At 60.0% G+C, this 20,541-nt stretch overlaps 1 protein-coding gene across 8 annotated transcripts in view; it reads left to right on the forward strand.

Annotated features, from left to right (window-relative positions):
* The window catches only part of Mef2d (myocyte enhancer factor 2D), a 36,142-nt gene that overhangs the window by 2,919 nt on the left and 12,682 nt on the right, over positions 1–20,541 (forward strand). The window contains exons 1-5 of one of the 8 annotated variants that reach the window (XM_026404910.2): positions 4,154–4,499; positions 16,317–16,445; positions 18,041–18,227; positions 18,788–18,991; positions 20,362–20,499. In XM_026404910.2, the coding sequence (XP_026260695.2) occupies positions 18,174–18,227; positions 18,788–18,991; positions 20,362–20,499 (396 nt within the window). In that variant the 5' untranslated portion in view covers positions 4,154–4,499; positions 16,317–16,445; positions 18,041–18,173. Of the gene's footprint in view, positions 1–4,153; positions 4,500–12,533; positions 12,732–13,121; positions 13,218–14,789; positions 15,120–16,316; positions 16,446–18,040; positions 18,228–18,787; positions 18,992–20,361; positions 20,500–20,541 lie in introns of those variants that run through there. The other 7 variants (XM_026404912.2, XM_026404911.2, XM_026404909.2 and 4 more) reach the window with 7 other exon arrangements.

The raw sequence follows: 20,541 nt of genomic DNA on the forward strand, positions 1-20,541 counted from the left end.
TGCCCAGGCTGGGAGCACGTGACCAGGAGGGGGCGGATGGGGGGGGCAAGAGAGAAGGAGGGAGGAGCTGGGGAGACGACTGTCAGACTGCGTTTCAGCTGCCCCCACCCCCACATCCTGCCCACCCTCCTGCAGCTGCCACCACATCCTGCCCAGCCGGGGGCAGGGAGCTCATGTGGGGGGATGCACTGACCGAGACCCGGCTTTGGCACCCCTTCCCTGCCCCCTTCAGCTCCAGGGTGGGGCCTCTGCCCTTTGCCCCAGGTCTGGCCCTAGGCGCCCTGGCACTGAGCTTGGGACACTGCTCTGCCAGTACAGCCTTGGACAGCTCTCTGAGTGACTTTGCCTTCCCTTCCCCCAACTGTGACCTGAAGTGGAACTTACAGGGAGCCCTGACCAGATCCCCATCCCTGGGCTGGCACATTTATCAACAGACAAATAGAGATGTTCAGTAAAGTTTGACAATTCTTAACTCAGGTACAGAGCTACACGCTCATCCATACAGATTCATGTCACACATTTGCTGAACACGCATTCTACATTATCCCAGCCAAGCCCTGAACACCCAAAGTTGAGTGTCCTGCCTTCAAGGAGCTCAGGATCTGGTCAGAAGTGTAAACTGGAAACCAAAAATGTCATCAGGCTGTGGTGTGTACTGAAGAGAGAGACCCATAGGGTAGAGAGCGCTCTACAAGCAGACATGGGATGATACACAAGTCCACGCAGAGAGTATATGCACCGAACTATTTGCTGAGAGTCCTTCCCTTTGCAAGCAAGGTGTCACGTGGGAGAGATGGGGGGCCTTTGCTACGATCACCCAAAAAACAAAGAATGATCAGCCGAATAGGAGAGATGAGGTCGATGGAGATGGCGAGTTGGAGATTGTCCAGATGGCCATGGGGAAGATGAGACCAGCCAGGCAGCCAGAGAGGTTAAAGCTTGGATTGGCATTAATGGCTTCCCTGTGTTATGGAACAACAGACAGATAGAGAGACAGCCCTGAAGGAGAAGAGGATGAGGGAAACCCTTTCCAAATGAAGTCCGATTAGGGAAGCATGAGAAAGGGTGAATAAAAGGATTGTAGATTTCTCTTTGCCATTAAACTTAGGAAGATGATACTGTAGAAAGGAGTTTATACAGTGTATTCTTTGAAGGACTTTGGTGAGCCTCCTAGTGTCTGACTTCTAGGAGACTATACTGCGGTTTTGGGCCCCTAATTAGGTGACTTTTCACTAGAAAAAAAAATAGGTAGTCAGTCAGAGGTGAGGGAGGAAAAATGAGCCCCCAGCATCTGAGCACCGTCAGTCCTTTTCTACCCAGAGGATTCTGGGATGGGAGGTCAAGGGCCAGAAGAAAAAGATTATTTGGGAGCTGGGGCTGGGGCTCAGTGGTAGAGCGCTTGTCTAGCATGTGTGAGGCACTGGGTTTGATTCTCAGCACCATGTATAAGTAGATGAACAAAACAAAGGTCCATCAATGTCTAAAAAGATATTAAAAAAAAAAAAAAAGATTGTGTAGTTACTTTAAGGAAGTTCTTGTTTCCTTCTAACTTCCAGCAGCATTACTCCCTCCACCATGGAAATCAAGACTTCATGTTTATTATTATATCTTCTCTCATGAAGGTTTCCCTATAATCTAAATGCTGTCCCACTTGTAGCATCAGCATTTCCTACTATGTTCTCCTTGAATTACCCTGTCAGCATCTCAGGGTGTGGGACATTCCATCACTCCAACTCTGTCCTCTCTTCCCTTGTCCCTCAGGCTGCTGGCCCTTTAATACCCTCCCCAGGTGACTCACCTTCCTTCCTCATTCCTTTGTTAAGGACCCAACATTCCAAGACTGGGAGGACCAGCCAGCCAATCAAAGCCCTGGCAGACCTGCCTCAGGCTGGAGATTGGCTGGAGCTGTGCTTGGCGGGAGGCTCGCCCATGCAGATCTAGTGGAGGGTGGGGAGGGGGTTTCTGGGAATCAGTCCTGGGAAAGAATTTGTTCCGGAGCTGCTTATGTTTTGGAGAGAATCCTCCAAGTGGAGCGGGGGCCAGAGGGTTCTCTGCCTTGGAGAGCCTCCAAACTGGAGGCAGGTTGAGAACTTAGCTGTCTTGGTCTCTTGGGGGCCTGGGTGCCCCCTGCCCATTCTGGATTTTCCCCCCTCTGTGGTGTGGGACCCGATGGTCCGAAGCCTGTGTTCCCATGCCTGTTCCTAAGAAGTCTTTTCCAGCAGCCCTGGATCTCTCCAGTCTCAACATTCTGCTTTCCCGACGTCGGAAACAGCCGGAAAATAAACACCCTGATGACTAAACGGTTTCTCCAGCTAGAGCCTGGGGAAGCACTAAAAATAGAGGCCACAAGTGAGGGGAGGTTCCCCACTTGTGTGGGGGGGCACTTTCTCATCCTGCTACTGCCACAGCCTCAAGGCGCTGTTCTTCTCCAAGTCCTTGGGGAAGGGGCCAATGGGCTCCCCCTGCCTACCCTGAAGTTTTGGGGGCACGCTAGCGCTGCCTGGCAGGGAGGACGGACACCTCTGGGGCTGGAGGCCCCATCTCCCATACCGATGGGGAACTGAGAAGCTCCTCATTTGGGGACAAAGTGGGACACTGTATAAATCAGGTTTCCTGAGGAAGGAGTCAGGTAGAAAGGTTGGAAACCGAGGCCAAGGAAATAGGGAGTGTGGCTTCCTGTCTGAGGAGGTATAAGCCTTCAATCTGCTGGTAGAACAGATGAGGCTCGTGTGGACTAAAAGGGGTCTTTTCAGACCAGCCCTTGGCACAAAAGTCTGAGTTGTCATAAAGCAGTGTGAAGCACCTGTACTAGGCAATCTGCGTACATGAACTAGTTTAATCTTCACACCAAATTTGAGTTAGGTACTAACTTATCACCATCTTCTTTTCCCCCATGAGGATCTTAAGGAGAGTTAAACAATGTGCCTGTGTTCACAGTTAATAAAAGGTGGGGTAAGAACTTGAACCAAAGCAGATTGATTGCTAAGTTGAGGTTTCTAACCACCAGGTCCTGCTGCCTCTCTGTATATATCGGTCTCTCAGCACTAACCCAGAATTGAGTCTTTGTCCCATAAATCAGACCCAGCCTGATAGAAATCAGGGTGTGTGAAGAACTGAGTGCCCTTCTGTTCTGCAAGATTCAGTTGAGATCTATGCCAGATTCCATAATTTCCGCAAGCTCCAGGTAGAAAGCAGCAGGACTTGGAAATAACAGGAATGTTGGACAGCAAGCCCGATGGGCAGAGGATGGTACCACACTTCTGTGGTAAGGCACTTCAAAATTCACCACACCCTAAGGCAACCAGGAATTTAATTTTCTTTTTCTTTTTTTTAAAGAGCTACTATTGCTTCTTTAATAAGATGCTTCTGGATGTTTCCTGTGAGGCGGGGTGGGGTGGTGAGGGGTAGTGGTGGTGGTGGTTAGGGTCCCGCCCCTTTAAATTGCCCCCTCGGCAGTAAGTGCGCTGGGGCCGCCAGGCACTAAAGATTAGGTCACCCGAGAACTATGAGCTGTCGCTTTAAATTGCTGGGCGTCAGCCGAGCCAGGCCCAGGGAGGGGAGGGGGCCTGTCACAGGTAGAGGGAGCAACTGAGCTCTTCAGGTAACCCCCCGCCCCAAGGAAAGAACGTGGTCCTTTAAGTGGAGCTTTGTCACCCATTAAGTGAGGGAGAAGGAGTCTTTTCACCACTTACTGCCGCCCCTTAATTTCTCCACCTAGACTCCCACCTCCCAGCCCTCCTGGGGCTCCTGGAGCGAGTGTGCGGGTGAGAGAGCGCAAGTGGCGCGCACAGCCTCCCCGAGAAGGACCTCCTTGAGCGCGTGGCGGCAGCAGCGCCAGGCGGCCGTCCGGCGAGCTCCGAGGGGCACCATGGGCGCGGGCCGATCCCTTTAAAGGCCTCTGGGTCTCGCCTCCCACTTGGCCTCGCTCAGTCCCTTCCTCCCTCCCTCCCCGCAGGCGGAGGGATCTGCCGCTCCCGGCGCCGCAGCCTAGCTTGGGAGGGCGGAGGGGTGGGGGCCTGCCCAGCCCGGCCGGCCGGCCCGAGGGAAGCGAGGGGCGGGGCCGCGCCAGGGACCGCCCTCCCCGGCCCCGCCCCCCGCCCCCCACGTTTCCTCTCATTGGCTCCTCCGCCTGTCCGTCACCGCCGTGGCTCCCACCCCTCAAGCTAGGCTGAGCTGTGCCTACGTCGGCCTCGACTCCCGGGGGCTGGAGGAGTTACCTTTGGAGCCTGAAAGGAGGAAGGAAGCAAAATATCAACAACTGTCGAGGCGGCTCGGGCGCTCGGCCCCGGTCCCCAGCTTGCCCGACGTCCGCCTGCCCGCCCCCGCGCGCACGACGGGGGCCCAGGCCCCCCGGCGCCGCCCAGGGCCCGCGCGGACGCCGGCCTCATTTATTATTCCTCCCGCCCGGAGCTGCGGCTTCCCGGTGTTGAAGATCCCCCGGACCAGGGGCGAGGGTTACCCCCTTCCCTGCCGTGACACCCCGTTTCCCTCAGGGGCTGGTGAGTAGAGAAAAATAATACGCCTGCCACTTTAAGAGGCCCCCTCCCCCACCCGGTCCCGGCCCGGGCGGAGGGTGGTCTGGCCCGTCCCCCGAGGGTGGGCTGGGGTAGCCCCCGGGCTGCCGGGCGCGCGCGGGAGAGCGCCGCGTCGTCGCGTGGCGCTGGCGGGGGCCCGGGGCTGTTTGTGTTAGGGAGTCGGCTGCGGGCCCCGCGGGGTGGGCTGTCATTCCCTGGGGTGTCGGGGGCGCGGGCGGGTTGGGGTCGCGCCGGCCTCCCAGCGGCCGGCCAAGGGGCGCCTTCCTCCGAGGGGTCTCCGGTGACAGCCGGGAGCGACTGACATTTTAACAGCCGGCCCCCCTCCCTCCCTCTCCTCCTCGCGCCGCCTGTTCCCTCCTCCTGGCCCGAATGGTGCCGAGGGGCCCGGGAGGGCCGCGGGAGGGCGGGGGCGGGAGCCGCAGCTGTTTGGGAAGCGGGGGGGGGGGGTGTTCAGATGACACCGGGGTGGGTTGGGGCGTGAGTGTGTCCCGGGGCCCGCGTGCCCGGGCCGGTGGAGTCGGGACGCCGAGTGGCCCCGGAGGTGGGCACGCAGCTCCCTCTTTGGGACCTCCTAGCTCCTCTCCGAGTCCCTGACCTGGCTTGTCCGCTGCCCCAGCTGGAGAAGCCCCTGGCCAGAAGTTTGCAGCTGGTCCACATCTGGGCCAGAGTCCTCCAGTTCCCCTCCACCTCTGGCAGGCCGAGCTGCGGGGAGTGGGGTCTGCCCAGGGAGTGGGGGCTCGGGAGGGAGCGCTGAGGGCAGCGGGATGCGCTCACTTTCCCACCGCGGTGCGAGCCCCCTTCCCATCAGCCCGAGTTGAACAGGGGTCCAGGGAAGGCCTCTGTCCCCCTAATGGTTCCCGCTGACCTCTTAGCAGCCCTTCCACGTCTCCTCAAGAAAGGAGGAGTCCGGGGTCTGGGCACACTTGGAGCCACTGACTTGGTTACCCCAGACTTGTCCTTCGAAGTGGGAGGCTCTGTGCCTCCCCTACCGCGTGCAGTTGGGGGTTGGGGGAGGGTACTGTGGGCGCATCCTGTGTCCCCCTTCTCTGCGCCTCCCCCATTTGAGTTTTCCTCAGAGGCTAGTTTCTTTGGGGGTGGATCTTAGTCACCCCTCCTCCCATCCTCTTGGTGGGTCTCCCTGCAATTCAGGGGCCAGCCTGGAGTATGGGAAGTTTGCCGTCTGGGGCGGTGACCTTGGGCTGCTCTGGCCTGGAGATAGGAGGGGAGCCTGAGCCAGCATGAGATTGGGCCTATTGGAATTAGGAAGGTGTCCACCCCCCACTCTCCTCCGAGCCCCCAAGGGGGAGGTCTTAGTAGCTAAGGAAGGCATTGAAGAGGCACATGTCAGGGTTCACAGATGTCCACCTGCTTGTGGCCACCAGGTCACACGGGCCCCAGGACTTAGCCTGGCTGTCCCAGCTCCCACAGCTTGCCTGGGAATGAATTTCCTTCCTGTGGTTTCCTGGTGGTGGGCAGGAGATGGGGGTGGGGTGGGATCAGTGTGGGAGGGGCTAAGGACCTTTTTATATGGAGCAATTCAGGGACATTGGAGCTTGGGTATAGCTTTTTCCTGGCTTGCCCCAGCATGGCATTTGGGTCTCAGTGGTCACATTCTCTTTGTTGTGACTCCCTTGTCCCTCCAGCAAACACTGTACATGTCTGGATGTGTGTGTGTGTGTGTGTGTGTGTGTGTGTGTACACTTGTAAGGGGGTTCTTCTGGGGAAAGGAGGAGTTTTACTTGCTCTACTGTAGCAACCTGAGAGGTTGAGCTTTTTACCTGAGATCACACAGCAAATCTGTGTCAGAGCTTTAGTCCCTCCACTCTTTCAGGCTCAGCTTCAAAGTAAATAGAGACTGGGAAGGAAGACACAGCAGCCATGCACTTGGAGGTGGTGGTCGGAGAGAAGCAGGACCCAGTCAGAAAGCATCTTAACCCTTATGTGGGGGGATGGGCATGGGGATCGGGCTGGAACTTGTGTCTGCTGTAAACCAGCGTCTAAAACAGTGGTGGAGGTCTAGGAGGGTGGCAGGTGCTGCCTGCTGTCCACCCCACTCTGGGGCTGGTGGCCCTGGGCTGGAGGCCTCCGCTGCCCGGCTCTGCCCCTTGGAGCTCCTGGCTCTCATAGGCCGCGATGTGATCGTCTTTCTGGCTGCTGTTATATAATCTCTCTCCAGCAGGGCTTTTTTTTTTTTTTTTTTTTTTTTTAAATCTTCCCTGGGTCTTTCCTGGGAGGTAGGATGGGGAGGAGAAGGTGGGGGGACACCCCAGGTTGGGGGCTGGAGGAGCAGCGGTAAGGAGTCTGAGGGGGTGCCCTTGGGCCCCCGGGACTGGGAGGGGAGGCTTTGGGATTAGTGCCCTTCCCACCCTCTTCTGATCTTGCCTTGGAAAGGTGCCTCTGCCACGGGTGTCCCTGGTCCTCCTGCCCTCGGACACCTGGATCTCTGCCCGTGCTGTCCACCTTCTCTTCCTGGCCAGCTGGGCCTTTCATCCTCCCTGGCCAGCATCGGGCCCAGAGTCTGAGTGCTTACCCCAGCCTGGTGGGGGCCCTGTGGCCACTTTGCCGACCACCTGTGGGCCTCAGTGGGGGAGGAGTATGGGGACAGGTGGGTGCGACCCGCGTTTCCCTGGTTGTGTCTGAGCCAGCCCTGCTTGTCTGCCCTTCCATACAGACAGGTGGCCTTCCTGAAGTCAGGAGCCATTGGGGGGCCGGCGAAGGTCTTCCCCGTGGACGCGGTGCACCTGCGCCTGCCCGGGCTCTGTAAGTGGGATGAGGACCCAGGCGAACCCATCATCAGGGTTGGCGTGGGCCTGTGGCACTGTGGTGGCAGGTCCTCCCACCCCCCAGGTCCATGGCTGGCACTCTGCAGGCTGTCCGCTGCCAGCTGGCTTGAGGCAGTCACCTCCCTGTACAGGGAAGAGGGAAGGAGGCCATCGTGGCTCATGGTGGGCAGCACAGCCTTAGCATCACTGTAATCGCTGGTGGCTTTTATGAGCTAGTCATGGGGCCGGAGTCTGGCCAACCTTCTGTCTTTCTGTCCCAGTTTGGTGACTTACTCATGGGGGAGAGGGTGGTGTTAGGTCCTAGGAGCTCCATTCTAGAAGTTGGGTGTCTGGCTGTGTTGTGTTCACATTGCCCTATCTGTCTACAACTACAGCAGGCAGGATCAAGCTCAGACTCTAGGGAGAACTTCCTAGTGAAGCTAGGTTGGGAAGAGATGGTGGCTTTTACTTTGGCCTGGGAAAGGAGGGGATCGCAAAGCATTTTCTCCTCCTGTGGCTCTGCTAAAAGGCCTTGACCTTTGGCCCAGTGGGTTGGTGCTGTTTGGCTCCTGGAGTATTTATTTTCTCTTCTCTCCGCTGCCTAGGACCAAGAGTGTTGAGAGGAGTCTGTCCTGCAGCTGCAGGAGGGTAGGCTTGGACCCCTCCCTCAGCAGAGCTGGGAGAGTCTGGTGCCGGTTTGGTGTGGTGCGCAGGACCAGGAGGACCCAGGCCCTGCGCCATGGGGGGCCACAGCACTTGGTGGCACACGGTGAAGGTGTAGACACCCACAGAGCAGCTGCGGTGGCCGCGGGGGAGGGGGTGGCGAGTGGCAAAGATGATTAAAGGATTGGAGAGCGGGGCCAGGGTGAGGGACCAGAGGCCAGAGGACCGAGGGCAGAGCGAGAGAGCAGGAGGGATTGAGGTTAGACCACAGATGGGCAGGCGAGAGCCCCGTCTGCACAGTAAAGAGCCCGCTGTGAGTCCAGGCGCCCTGGCTGGCTTCCGTCCCTCCCCCACCTGGCCCTCTCCTTGGCCCTGGCGCACTGGTCTCCGCCCCTCACACTGGCCTTGTGTCCTTGGGTAAGTCACCCTCTGGGGGCCTCAGCTTGCCAGGTGCACTGGAGTTTTGCCTTTTGGTGATGGGACATCTGGGTGTCTTGGTGTCAGTCACAGGCTCTGTCGCCCTCCCTACTCACCCGCCCTAAAGAGGGAAGCCATTCGGAGGCATCAGGTTCTTGGGCGCTCTCGCAGTGCCCCGGCCTGAGTGACCCCGAGGCCTTCCATGTCTGGCCTTTTCCCAGGCAGAGGCCACCGCCTGCCCTCCAGGGAGCCCAGCCATGTTGCAGACCGCTGCTGGCTGCGTGGAGGCCGGGGAGTGCTCCCTTGACTCTGCACAGGCCTTGATGGCTGTCTGGCCCTGGTGCTGCTGTCTGACCGCCCTCCTGCTGTGGGCCAGGAGGGGAGGGACCTGTCCAGGGCTCCCTGTGGCAGGCCACACCCAGGCGGGACCATATTTACTCATTTAAACTTGCCCTCCCAGCAGGCCCTGGCCTTGGCTAGGTGCCTCTGGCTGTGCGCTCTGGCCACTCCCTGAGCTGGCCACCGCAGACGGGGACGCCAGGTCAGGGGGCTTTTAATCGCCCTGTTGGGGAGCTGCCCCCAGCCATGCCCCACTCACCCAGTCTTCTAGGATGTGTCCTTCACCAAAACCAGAACTCTGTCACTGTGTGCCGAGCTCTGTGCTGGGCATGGGAACGTCTGGAGACTGTTTGTCCCCACACTATTTTTTTTAGAATCTGGAAAACTGAGCCTCAGAGATCTAAGTGACAATGCTGTCCCTGAGGCTGGGGGCTCTGACTGAGGTTGAAGGAAGGCTCCTGTCCTGCGGGAGGGGCCGTGGGAAGAAGGCCAGGAGGCTGTGGGAAGGGGACTCAGTCCACCCTCTAAGAGTCCCGACACCCTGAGGGAGGGGCTGCCTGGATCCTGAGGAGGGGCTGCCTTTGGGTTTGGGTGTCTGGACGAAAGCCCCCAGAGCAAGGGGTCAGGAGCAGATGACACGCGGCCCCATGCTGGGTGTCCATGAGTGTCCCCTTGGGCTTCTGCGTGAGGTGGGGGAGGGGGCTAGAGTGGGAGGCCTGGACCCCCTAAGAGCTGGGCCTGTCCCAGGGCCAGGAGCTCCCACAGAGAGCACTCGCTCCCCTCAGTCCTGTGTGCGAGGGGCACACTGTGCCTGCAGGCAGCCCTCCTGTTCCCCTTGTCCCTGATGCCCCTGGGCGAGTCCCTGCCCATCTCCAAGTTGATCTTCATGTCTGTTAAAGGAGATGACGCTGTTTGCCCCCCGTGGGAAGGAGAGGGGTTCCATGAGAAAACGTGTGGGGCTGCTCAGCAAGCGGCACCGCCTGACCCAAGACTTGTCTGCCAAGGCTGCTCGATGCCAGCGTCTGGTGTCCTGGAAGGGGCCAGGGAGGCTTTGGGGGGATGTGCCGGCTCAGGGCTCAGCTGGGCCCTGGGCAGGCTTGGAGCCCAGGGGTCTGCCTTCCCGCCAGCTGCCTCCATGGCTCAGAAGCCACCCCTGCCCCTGCTCCGTTTGGATCCAGCAATAGGAGGCAAGGAGATGGAGCAGGGGCTGGGGTGACCTTGGGCTTCCAGCCCTCCCCGTAGGGCAGGTGCGCTGTGTGTTGGGCCAGAGTGCCGTGGGAGAGCCAGGCCTGGGCCCACGGCAAAGCTGTGCTTCAGCCCTCTCCTGTACCCTTCTCCCCGACCTCTGTGCCCCCTCCTGCCCCCAACCCTGATCTGTGCTCACTCCTCCACGTCGACCCCTTGTGTGGCAGGCCCCGGGGCCCAGGCTGGCTGGCTGGGGACAGGCCTCCTGGCCCAGCTGCTCCCTCTTGTCTCTCCCACCTGTCAGCGGAGGGTGGGGAGCTGAGGGCAGGGGAGAGAGGAACCCTTCACCTGTTCCCGGGGGTGGGGCCCTAGTTGTAAAGCCTAGCAGAGAGATTGAGAGTAGACAACAGGCAGGACTTCCCCCTCAGAGCAAGGCAAGCTCCAGATGGTAGAAATGGCAGGGAGAGCTTGGTAGGCAGAGGTCCTTACTGGCGAAGTTCCATGGGACTTTGCACAGTGTCCTTGTGAAAGGGTGAGACGCCAGGTCTGGGGACATGGGTCTGCCTAGCCTTGCCTGCGAGGCCCCTCTGTCCGGCTGCGCATCTCAGCCTCACCTGGCACCTTTCCTGAGAGCAGCGAGCTAATCCTGTAGGAGCTGCCTGGCGGCCACCCTCCCTCCCTGCCAGGGGCTTAGAGGACTGTCCTCCAGTGAGAAGGAGACCCAGCCACTGCCCCAGGCGGCCCCTTTAAATCCTTGGTGGCTTCTCGAGGTCATGATGTCTCTAGGAGGATTTGCTCTCCCTGATTGGATTGGCCTCTTTCGGTCCCAGTCCCCTGTCCCTTGTCGGTCCCCTATCCCTTGTCGTAGGTGTGGGTGTCACATTCTGACCCTCCGCCTCCCTTTCCCCCAGCACCCGTGGTGTCCAGATTGAGGGCCTGGCTCTCCTGGGCCTCGGCAGAGCAGCCCCGCCTCTGTCCTGTGGATGAGAAGAGGGTCTTGCTGTTTTAAATAAGGGACCAAGCGGCTTTCTGGAACTGCTGCCTGCTTCTCTCCACTTGTTCCTTTGGCCAGGGATCATCATTACTCCCTGCTCTCATTTTCATGGGAAGTTCCTCCCCTTGTCCAACTAGCAGTCTACCCACTTCAGTGGTAGGCAGCCCAAACCCAGCACTGGTGGCCTTATGCTCATCCCAACGGCTCTCAAGCTGACCCGCCCCCAAAGCCCCAGCTGCCACTTTCACTTCTGTCTCTTAAGACCCCAGGGGGAAGTAGGGTGGGGAGGTGGAAGGTGACACACTAACCGTCCCAACCGCCCCACCTCTCCTCAACTGAGGCTTCTGATGGCCGGGGCCCCTGTCCACCACTCTTGTTTAGATGACTGAAATGGGCTTGGGTTGCAGTGGAAGGGTTGGCTACTGTGGGAAGGATGGTGGTTAGATAGCAGGAAGGACTTCCCAGGCTAGAAGACCTCTGCTGGGCTTCCTTGTTTCTGAGAGTATGGCTAGAAGTATAGATACTGTAACTGGACAGATGGAGGTTGGACTTCAAGGTAGGTAGGGGACTGGTTGTCTGCCAGCTCTCATTGGTAGGAGTTCAATGCTGGGGCCTCCTTGCCCTCCCAAATGTCACCAGCTGCCCATGCTGGATTGGGTACCTTCTGACAAGCAGCTTTGAGCCCCAAGGCTACTTTGAATCTAGGGACTCAGCCCTCAGAGGTCCCCTTTGTAGTCTGGTGTCTGTCTTACTGTCCCCGGCCACATCCTTCATTCTGCACTCTGGGGTGGGTCCTAGAAATGGGCATGGAGACAGGTGTAGAGGACAGCTCCCTGCCTTGCCACTCATGCCCAGCCATGGCCCTGAGGGGACTGGGGCTCTTGCCCTGGAGAGCCCCCAGGAAGCAGGGCAGTGGGCAGCCGCTGGACCTCATCCTGGGAGCCTCGGCAGATCCCACTTCCTCCTGACCTCACCCCATCCCTGCCTGGACCTGGACGGAGGGGACCCAGCTGGACTAAAGCTGTCCACTGTTGCCGGGGGTGTTTACATTCAGCAGTGCTTTCGGGGGGGGGGGGAGATGGAACCAGGGCTTTGAGGGGCCGGGACACTGGGCTGGGGTCTCCGGGTGACGTGGGGTCTGGGTGGGGTGGGAATCCTGGGGTGGGAAGTGGGATCTGAAGGAATGAGGTCAGAGGCACTATGCAAATCCCATGCAAATGAGCGCCAGTGAGTCAGGCCAGGCCTGCTGGGTGGGGCCCAAGGAGCACCTCGAGTTTCAGAACCGGCCCCACCAGTGACTTGACAGTGACCTTGGGCCAGACCACGACAGTGACCCTGGGAGGCCCCAAGCTCTGGGTCTGATAGGCGGTCCAGATGTGTGAGGGGACTGTGGTGTCCTGTGTGTCCCACCTGGTACTTGCCTTGGCCCAATGTGAGCCTTTGTGGTGCTTTGCAGCTGGTGGAGGGGCTCCCCTTTAGAACTCGCCTTCTCTGGCCTCCAGATTGCCTTCCCCCCCAGCTGGAGGACCGACTGGGCCACCTCTTGGGCTGTTCCTCTGTAGATGCACACAGTCCTGACTCCCCCTTCCTCTTGGGCCTCTCCAAAGAGCACAGGGACAGAATGTCTGGCCTGGAACGGCACGGCGTGCCTCGTGCACTCTACCTGCCCAGGCTCCTGGTCAGTAGGGTGCAGCCCATTCACTGGCTCAAGGTCACAGGGTGAGTTGGAGCCAGAGCAGAGACTAAAAGCCCAGCCCAGAGTCCCCACGTTTCCCTGGACTGTTGATCACCCCACCTCAGGACTCCATCTCCTGTTGCCCCCAAATACTTCCTGAGGTCAGTCTGGGGTTTCTAGGAACTTTCTGGGGTGGGGGTGGGGGGAGGAATAGGTGGGAACCAGCCCAGAGGTCCCCAGGGGAGGTCAGAGCTAGGGTGGGAGGTGCTGGAGCTGCTGCCTCCATAGGGAGCCGCACAGCCCCCTGCAGCACAGGAAGGATGAGAGCTAGACTACAGGAAGGACAAGCTGGGGTGGGGAAGTAGTGGAGGAGGCTCAGGAGACAGACCCTCAGTGGAGAGGCATCTCCTGGGCAGAGAACAGGATGACCCCATCCCAGGAGACTTTCCGGGGAGGAGAGGGTGGGAAGCCTGGGGTGGAGCATGGAGAGTTGTCCAGCGGAAGCTGCAGGAGGGCTGCCCGCGCTCCCCACCGGGGTCAGTTCCTGTCCCTGCCGAGGCGCAGGTGCCTGGGACCCGAGACTCCCCTGCCCCAGGCCCAGCTTTCTTGGACGGCCCCCTTTCAGCCCGCCCCCAGGTCCCCAGTCGGTGAGTTAAAATTAGCTCAGTGCCCAGGCTAAAAATAGCCCCTGCCCAGCCCTGAGGCTGCTGGGCGGGGGAGGGAGTCCCTGAGGAAGGGAAGATGGTGGGAACCAGGTCTTTGGGTAGAAGCCTGTCTGACCGAAGTTTGAGGGTGGGGCTGGGGCCCTGCCCTGGGCTGTGATCCTAGAAAAACTGGGGGGAGAACAGCCTGCGGAGCGGGGGAGAGAAGGGGCGGAGGGAGGGCCGGGAGCAGGGGTGGGGGGCAGGCTGTGCGGGGGCGTGAGAATCAGGCTGTGTGGGGGGACCTAGGGCTCTGCCTTCCTCAGGCTTCCGAGGGACGTGCCCCCTTCCTTAGTGCACCATGGGAAGATGCCCCGCAGCCCCTGGCCTGGGCTGGGGAGTCACGCCCGCCCTGCCCCGGCTCCCAGGGTGCTCAGGCTCTGGGGAGGCCGGCTGAGGCCCAGCGGGAATGGCTACCAGGGCTTGGGTCTGGGGTCGCTCCCTGGGGGCTGGAGTTGGACAGCTGGTCCCGGGTGGGTGCTCCCTCTGCCTCCTCAGGACCCGCCTGCCCTTGGGAGATGGGCAGAGCGCAGTCAGTCCTTCCCAGGGCTGCGACTGGGCCCCAGCCAGGGCCCCAGGGCCCCTGGCCTCTGCTTTCCCTTGCCCAGGCGCCCCACCCCGCCCTGGTCTACCTCTTGGCGGGACTGCAAGTTCTCAGAGGGCAGGGAGGGTGCCCGCTGCCTGGTGCCCAGGGACCAGAGTCTGAGCGGCGGCAATGCTTGGCCTGACTCCTCCCACTCCGGAGCTCTGCGCCCGCCCCTGCTCCCTGGCCGGCCCTGGCCAGCCCTCCCACCGCGGCCCACTCTGCCTCCAGGCCTGCTGCTGCTGCTGCTGCTCAGGCTCCTTTCCTGTGTCTGTGCGTCTGTCCCCCTCTGCACCCCCCGCCTCCCCCACGCTCCTCCCTCGTTAGTGAGCAGGCTGCTGGAGGCCGCCTGACTGGGGGGTGACAGGTGGATTGGGTTGTCACCCCTCCCCCAGCCCTGCTGCTTATTTCATGCCCTGCAGCCCAGCCACAGGGAAGGGGCGGGCGGAGGGGTGACAGCTGTCTCCCGCCTCCTGCCTGCCCCTCCAGCTCCGTTCCCAGCCCCAAGCAGCCTGCGAGGGAGGGACAGGCCGCCTAATGAGCGCAGGTTGAGGCCCGGGGCTCTGTGAAGGGGCGCTGCCCAGCTTCTCTGGCGTGTCCTCCACTGGGCCTGCACCCCCAGGTCCTCCGAGCCCCCGGAACAGAGGGCCAGCCGGGATGGACGGTCCAGGGAGAAGAGAGGGAGGCACTCCCCTGACAGCCAGGAAGGAGGAAGGTGGCCATGGGAAAGGAGCCCTGGGGCCCTCCCTGAGGACAGCCCTGCCGCAGCTGCAACTCCGAGGGGGGCTGCCCTGACCGCTGGCCCGGCCACCTCACACAGGAACCGAGATAGCATCATTCTGAAACCCCAGAATGGTTTGAATATTGCTCAGGTACCAAGAGGTGTCACCAGGAGGCAGGGCCTGCTGCTTCTCCATGTCCCCTCCAGACCAGGCCTGCTGTACCTTGCAGTGTCCCTCATTTGCATATAAACATAACCACAGTTCCTATTGGGTCTTTAGCCCAGCTTGGGAAAATGGCTGCTGTCTGTGGGGTCTCCGCTGCTCTCGGGTCCCATCAACTGCCCGCCTTGTCCGTTGGGCTCCTGCCTCGCCACCTCTTCCCTGTGTGCAGGGCCCCTCTGTAGCTGTCCTTCCCTCACAATCCGGGGCCAGCCCCACAGTCCTCTCCCCTGTGTTCCTCCTCCATCTCCATCAGGAAGGGCCACCCCACCCAGGAGGTCCACCCTGCCAGCCCTGCCCTGCCCTGCCCTGTCCATCGAGTTGGTGAGTCAGAATCAGGCAGCCAGAGCCTTGAAGGGGCACTTCTATGACAAGGATGAGGCCAGCCAAAGGAGTCTCAGCTGTGGCCTGAGGTCAGAATGGAGCAGGCCCTGGGCCTCAGAGCAGGAAGGCCACCCTGCCCAACCTGGCCTCCCAAGCCCAGGGCTGCCCAGAGTGAAGGAGAAAGGGTGAGAGCAGGGCAGCCAGGGGCCATGGCTTCCTGGAGGGGAAGAGGAGTGGGCCAGCCCAGGCCGGGAGGAGAGCTCACATCTGGGGGACAGATGCCCGGGCCTCTGGCTGCTGGCAGTTGGTTAGGTAATTAGGCAGAAGGCTAATTAAGGAGGTCCAGGTGTTCATTAAAATTTTCCTAATGGGGTAGGAGGGAAGCTTGGGCAGGTTAGGCCTGCACACCTTGGCTGGGGTCAGTTTAGGGTCCTTTGAGCTCATTTAGGCCCCAGCCACCCTCTTTCAAAGTCATGGTTGAGTTCATGTTCTTGCCCCAGGGCTTTCAGAGAACCTGCAGTGAAGGGGAACGAGGTTAGTACAGGCTGAGCCTGCTTTGTAGGAGGCCTTGTGGTTAGATAGGAGGAAGGACTGCCCAAGGCAGGGACATCTTCTCCTCTGGCAGTGTTGGCCCAGAGGGGGAGCAGCAGTGGGGAAAGGGCCGTGGGATGTGTGGAATTATAAAAAGTGCTCTGAGCTGCCTTGGAGGGAGTGGGCTAGATGGGGCCTAGTCTTGTTGAACCCTGACTTCCCTCTATCAGAGGATGCTCCTTGGGTCTCTGTGGCTTCTCTGCCTTTTCAGTCCTGATCCCTCTCGCATCCCAGCTCCCCCAGCATGAGGCGGGGGTGGGGGGGTGTAGGAGATCAGCCAGGGAGCTGGTTGCCAGGCAACAGTTGCCTGAGCAACCCCATCCTCTCCATCTCCATGTGCTCAGGGCTGCTCCTTAGAAGACTTTAGAGTCTCACCCGCTGCACCAGCCAATCCTAGGGTGGGGAGAGTGGAGGACTGAGGTGGCAGGGGTATTTGGAAGGTGGGTGGTGTCCAAACAAACGAGCTTCAAGGGCAGTCAGGAGAGGGACAAGTTCAAGCTGCACAGAGTGAGAGGAGCTCAAATTGCAGCAGGACTAATGGAGGTTAGACTGCAAGAAGGACTTCTCAAAGGGCCATGACGATGAGACAGTCTTGTCTTTTTGTAGGTGTTTCCTGAGCTCCTTACAGGGTCTAGAGTAATGAAAAGGACAGATGTAGTTCCTGCCCTCAGGAAGCTTCAGTCTCAGGGAAGCCAGGCATGAATCAGAAGCACAGAGTGTAACATTGACATCGTGGTGAGTGCTAGAGATACTGCATGAGTGGCTTTTTGGAGGATCATGAGAACAAAGAGAGGGTTCTCCCACTGTGGAGGAGGGGACAGAACTGGCCATGGCCTGCCAGAGATCACATCTCAGCCAGCGCCTGCTCATGAACACAGGGTGGTCAGAGGGAGACCGGAGGGCAGGAGAGAAGGAAGGTGGGTGCAGGAGGACTGGGAGCGTCCTGCCCTCGCCAGGCTGGGCCAGGAACCCGGGCCTTGCTGCCCTCCCCTTCCCTGAAGCCCACTCCACCACGGCCTAGCAAGCAGAGATTCACCGGGTCCCATCGAGAAGCAGGGGCACCGGAGTCCTGGGGCTGGAGTCCCGGCAGTGGGAGTTAGTGAGGAGCGGGGCGCCCGGGCCCGGTGTCTGCTGGGCCACTCAGGGCCTCTGGGCGGCGCACAGCAGAGATCAGGGCCTGCGGAACTGGGGTCCCCCCTTCTCTCGTGCAGTTTTGTTGCTCACCCCCACCTGCTTTAGCGTTCCCTCAGGTGCTCACGCGGCAGGCGGAGTGGGAGTTGTTCTGGACACATCATGTGGCCTGCAAAACCGAGATGTTTGTTTGACCCTTCATAGAAAAGATTCACTGGGGTCTTGGCCAGGGGCAAGAACACTTGCCTAGGAGGCCTAAAGCCTGGGTTTCACCCCCAGCACTGCCAAAAAACAGATTTTTTTGGGGGGGTACCAGGGATTGAACTTAGAGGCACTCGACCACTGAGCCACATCCCCAGCCCTGCTTTTTATTTGATTGGGAGATGGGGTCTCACTGAGTTGCTTAGTGCCTTGCGGGTTGCTGAGGCTGGCTTTGAACTCGCCATCCTCCTGCCTCAGCCTCCTGAGCAGCTGGGATTACAGGCGTGGGCCACTGGGCCTGGCCAAACAAATTTTTTTTTAAATTTCTTTTTCTGCTGACCTCTTATGAGGAGTAGTGGTCGGTAGGTTTAAGCAGCAAAACTTTCTCCAATCAAAGGTTTCAGGTGCAGGTCTGCTGAATAAGTCAGACTGTCGTGGGGGCGTTCTGGCTGAAGGCAGGTGGTGGTGGGACCCCGGGACTTGGGGTTCCATGAGCTGGTGTAGGAACACTGCTGTAGACCTGTTCTAGTATGTTCTTGAACCAGGGGTACCAGAGACATCCCATCCTGGCATGAGGCACACCATGCTTGCTGGCCTGGGCAAGTGTCCTCTCTCAAGACTCCAGAAGGTGAACTGTTCTTCTGGGCCAGGGGGTCCCTGGGGAGCAAGGCAGGCTCTGGAAAGCAGAGGGAGATACCGGTGTTCTCTAAGATCCAGACCCTGAGCCGCTGCGCGCTCCATGTCCTCTGTGTGACCTAGAGCCTCAGGGCAACATGACCATGCAGAAGAGCCTGGACCAGAGTCCTGGGCCCGGTGTGAGTCCCAGCCTGTGCCTGGTCTGGCAGACCATGGCCACGGGTAGCCAGCATGGCCTCATTTTGAGGACGGGGAGGAGACGATGCCGGCCTCTTGCAGGGGTGCTGTAAGCCTGGCTCACGTCCTCAAGGAGCGCATGGCTGAGGGCTGGGGCCTGACAGTGCTCTTGTGACTCTTCCCAGGAGGCTGTGCGGAAGGTGTCCTGCAGACCATGAACTGAGCTGGTCCCAGACGTTCATGAGCACAGTGTGAGGGGTGCCGAGACCCGCCACCCAGCAGCCTCTCCCTCCCTAGCACTGAGGACCTCCAGAGAAGATGGGGAGGAAAAAGATTCAGATTCAGCGAATCACTGATGAGCGGAACCGGCAGGTGAGGAAGTCCTGGAGCCCCAGAGTAGGCGAGGACCGGGAGCTGGCCCCCGATCCACGTCCTCCCCGATCTTTGATGGGGGGCTTCTGGGAGAGGAAGAGCTCTGGACAGAGGGGTGGGCTGAGTCAGGAGAAGAGCAGCCCCCACCTCCCTGCAGCTCCGGGAACCTTGTGCCCGAGGAGGGCGGGCTCTGCTTTAACCAGATGGACCTGTGTCCCCACCCGGGCGCCATATGCAGGCTTCAGGCCACACCTGGACACTTCCAAACCCCAGAATGAATCCTTTCCCTCCTCTTATCCTAGGAGCCCTCTGCTTTTCCCTGAGACCTCTCCCTAGTCCCTAGCACAGAGGGGTAGAGGCCTGGCCTCTAACCCTCTCCCCTGTGGTACCGAGGCTGCGACTCCATCTTGGCCACACGCTGGCCAGGTAACTGTCTTCCTCAGACTAGGAACTCCTGTGTCTTCCTGAAAATGGGAGCTCCGAGGGCAGTGGCTGTGTCCAGCTCATAGGCAGGGCTTCCTGGACTGAGCCAGCCCTGGACACCAGCTGCTCTCCTCCAGGTGACGTTCACCAAGCGGAAGTTTGGGCTGATGAAGAAGGCATACGAGCTGAGCGTCCTGTGCGACTGCGAGATTGCCCTCATCATCTTCAACCACTCCAACAAGCTGTTCCAGTACGCCAGCACCGACATGGACAAGGTGCTGCTCAAGTACACCGAGTACAACGAGCCGCACGAGAGCCGCACCAACGCCGACATCATCGAGGTGGGCCTGTGGCGGGCACCGCCCGCAGCCTGTGTCCTCGCGCACACGCGCACACGCGCGGTGCCGCCCCAGAGCCCCTCAGTCTGCACACACGTGTTAACCCACATCCTGTCGCACAAACCCTGCCCCGGGAAGGAGGAGGGGCAGTCCAGGTGGATGGCCAGCGCCTGGGCCCGGGCTGTCAGGTGCGCTGCCCACCACGCTCCCAGGAGTCCCTTCCTGCGGCCAGCACGACAGGACTTCTCTCTGCTGCCTTCTCTTGTGCTCTCTTTCTGTCCCTGTCCCTTTTCTCCATCTTGTGGTCGGTTCCTGCATCTGACTCCCTTACTCATTAATTTTTGTCTCCCCCTTTGTTTCTCTCCTTCTCTGTCACTGTCCCTTAGTGGGCCCCTGTGGTTCTTTCTCTGTTTCAAAGAGAGCTGACCTTGTGAACTGTTGGAGGATACAAGCTTTCAGACTCAGCTTTGCCCTTTCTTGGCCATGTGGCCTCGGGCAGGTGGCTTGGCCTCCCTGAACCATGGTGTCCCCCTCCACAAAATGGGGCCAGAGCCTGCTTTGGAGGGTGCTGTGTGGACGGCACGAAGCAGCCCAGCTCCAGGTCTCACACTGGGTATGCACCATGGGGTGCAGACTTGGGCTGAAGAGGAGGGCCCCCAGGAAGCCGTAGGCCTCAAATTCCCTCAGATTCAGAGATTGAGGGGAATTCTCTTTTTTTACATTAGAGAAGACAGATTTATACTACAACATGAACTTTACATTCACTTTAGAAACAAGGCAAGTGTCCACAAAGGCATTTTGAGCACGGAGAGGGCAGCCTTGGGTCACGGCAGGTGCTTCCTCCTTGCTCAGGTCACTGTGGTGGATCCAGTTCCTGGGCCTGCCGTCCCCTCTTGGCTCTCTTGAGTCTCGCCTTCTCCCTCTCTGACCCTACCTGATTTCTCTCTCCTCTCTTCTGAGCAGAGCCTGGGTTGGGATGGGCAGGTCCCCTGACTGCACCTTCCCCTAGGAAGCTCTCAGTGCCCCCTGGCCAGGCCTCACCAGACAGGGCTGACCCAGGCCACTAGCCCCTCAGCCATCTCCCCTGAGTCTGCCCACATGGGGCTCTGGAAGCACAGTGCTGGCCACAGGCACTTCCCGGGGTCAGGCGCCCCCACGTGGTCCCTGTGCTCTGCAGCCACCCCCTGCTGTAGGTCTTCACATGGGCCTGGGGGCACGGGGTGGAGGGATGCCATGGGGTGGAGGCACGGGGAGGCCTTGGCACCCTGAGGAAGGAGGCTGGGTAAGCAGGGATCTTGGGGGCCCTGAAGGCTCCTAGGGAGGGCTGGAGGCCCGGAGGACCCTCACCCGCTGACCTAGTGGTGCGGTTACAGACCCTGAGGAAGAAGGGCTTCAACGGCTGCGACAGCCCAGAGCCCGACGGGGAGGACTCGCTGGAACAGAGCCCCCTGCTGGAGGACAAGTACCGGCGCGCCAGCGAGGAGCTGGACGGGCTCTTCCGGCGCTATGGGGTGAGCCCCACTCACTGTCTCTCTGTCGGCCCCCCCTCCGGC

This window comes from Urocitellus parryii, chromosome 11 (assembly GCF_045843805.1).
Source record: "Urocitellus parryii isolate mUroPar1 chromosome 11, mUroPar1.hap1, whole genome shotgun sequence".
In the NCBI taxonomy this organism is placed as follows: Eukaryota; Metazoa; Chordata; class Mammalia; order Rodentia; family Sciuridae; genus Urocitellus; species Urocitellus parryii.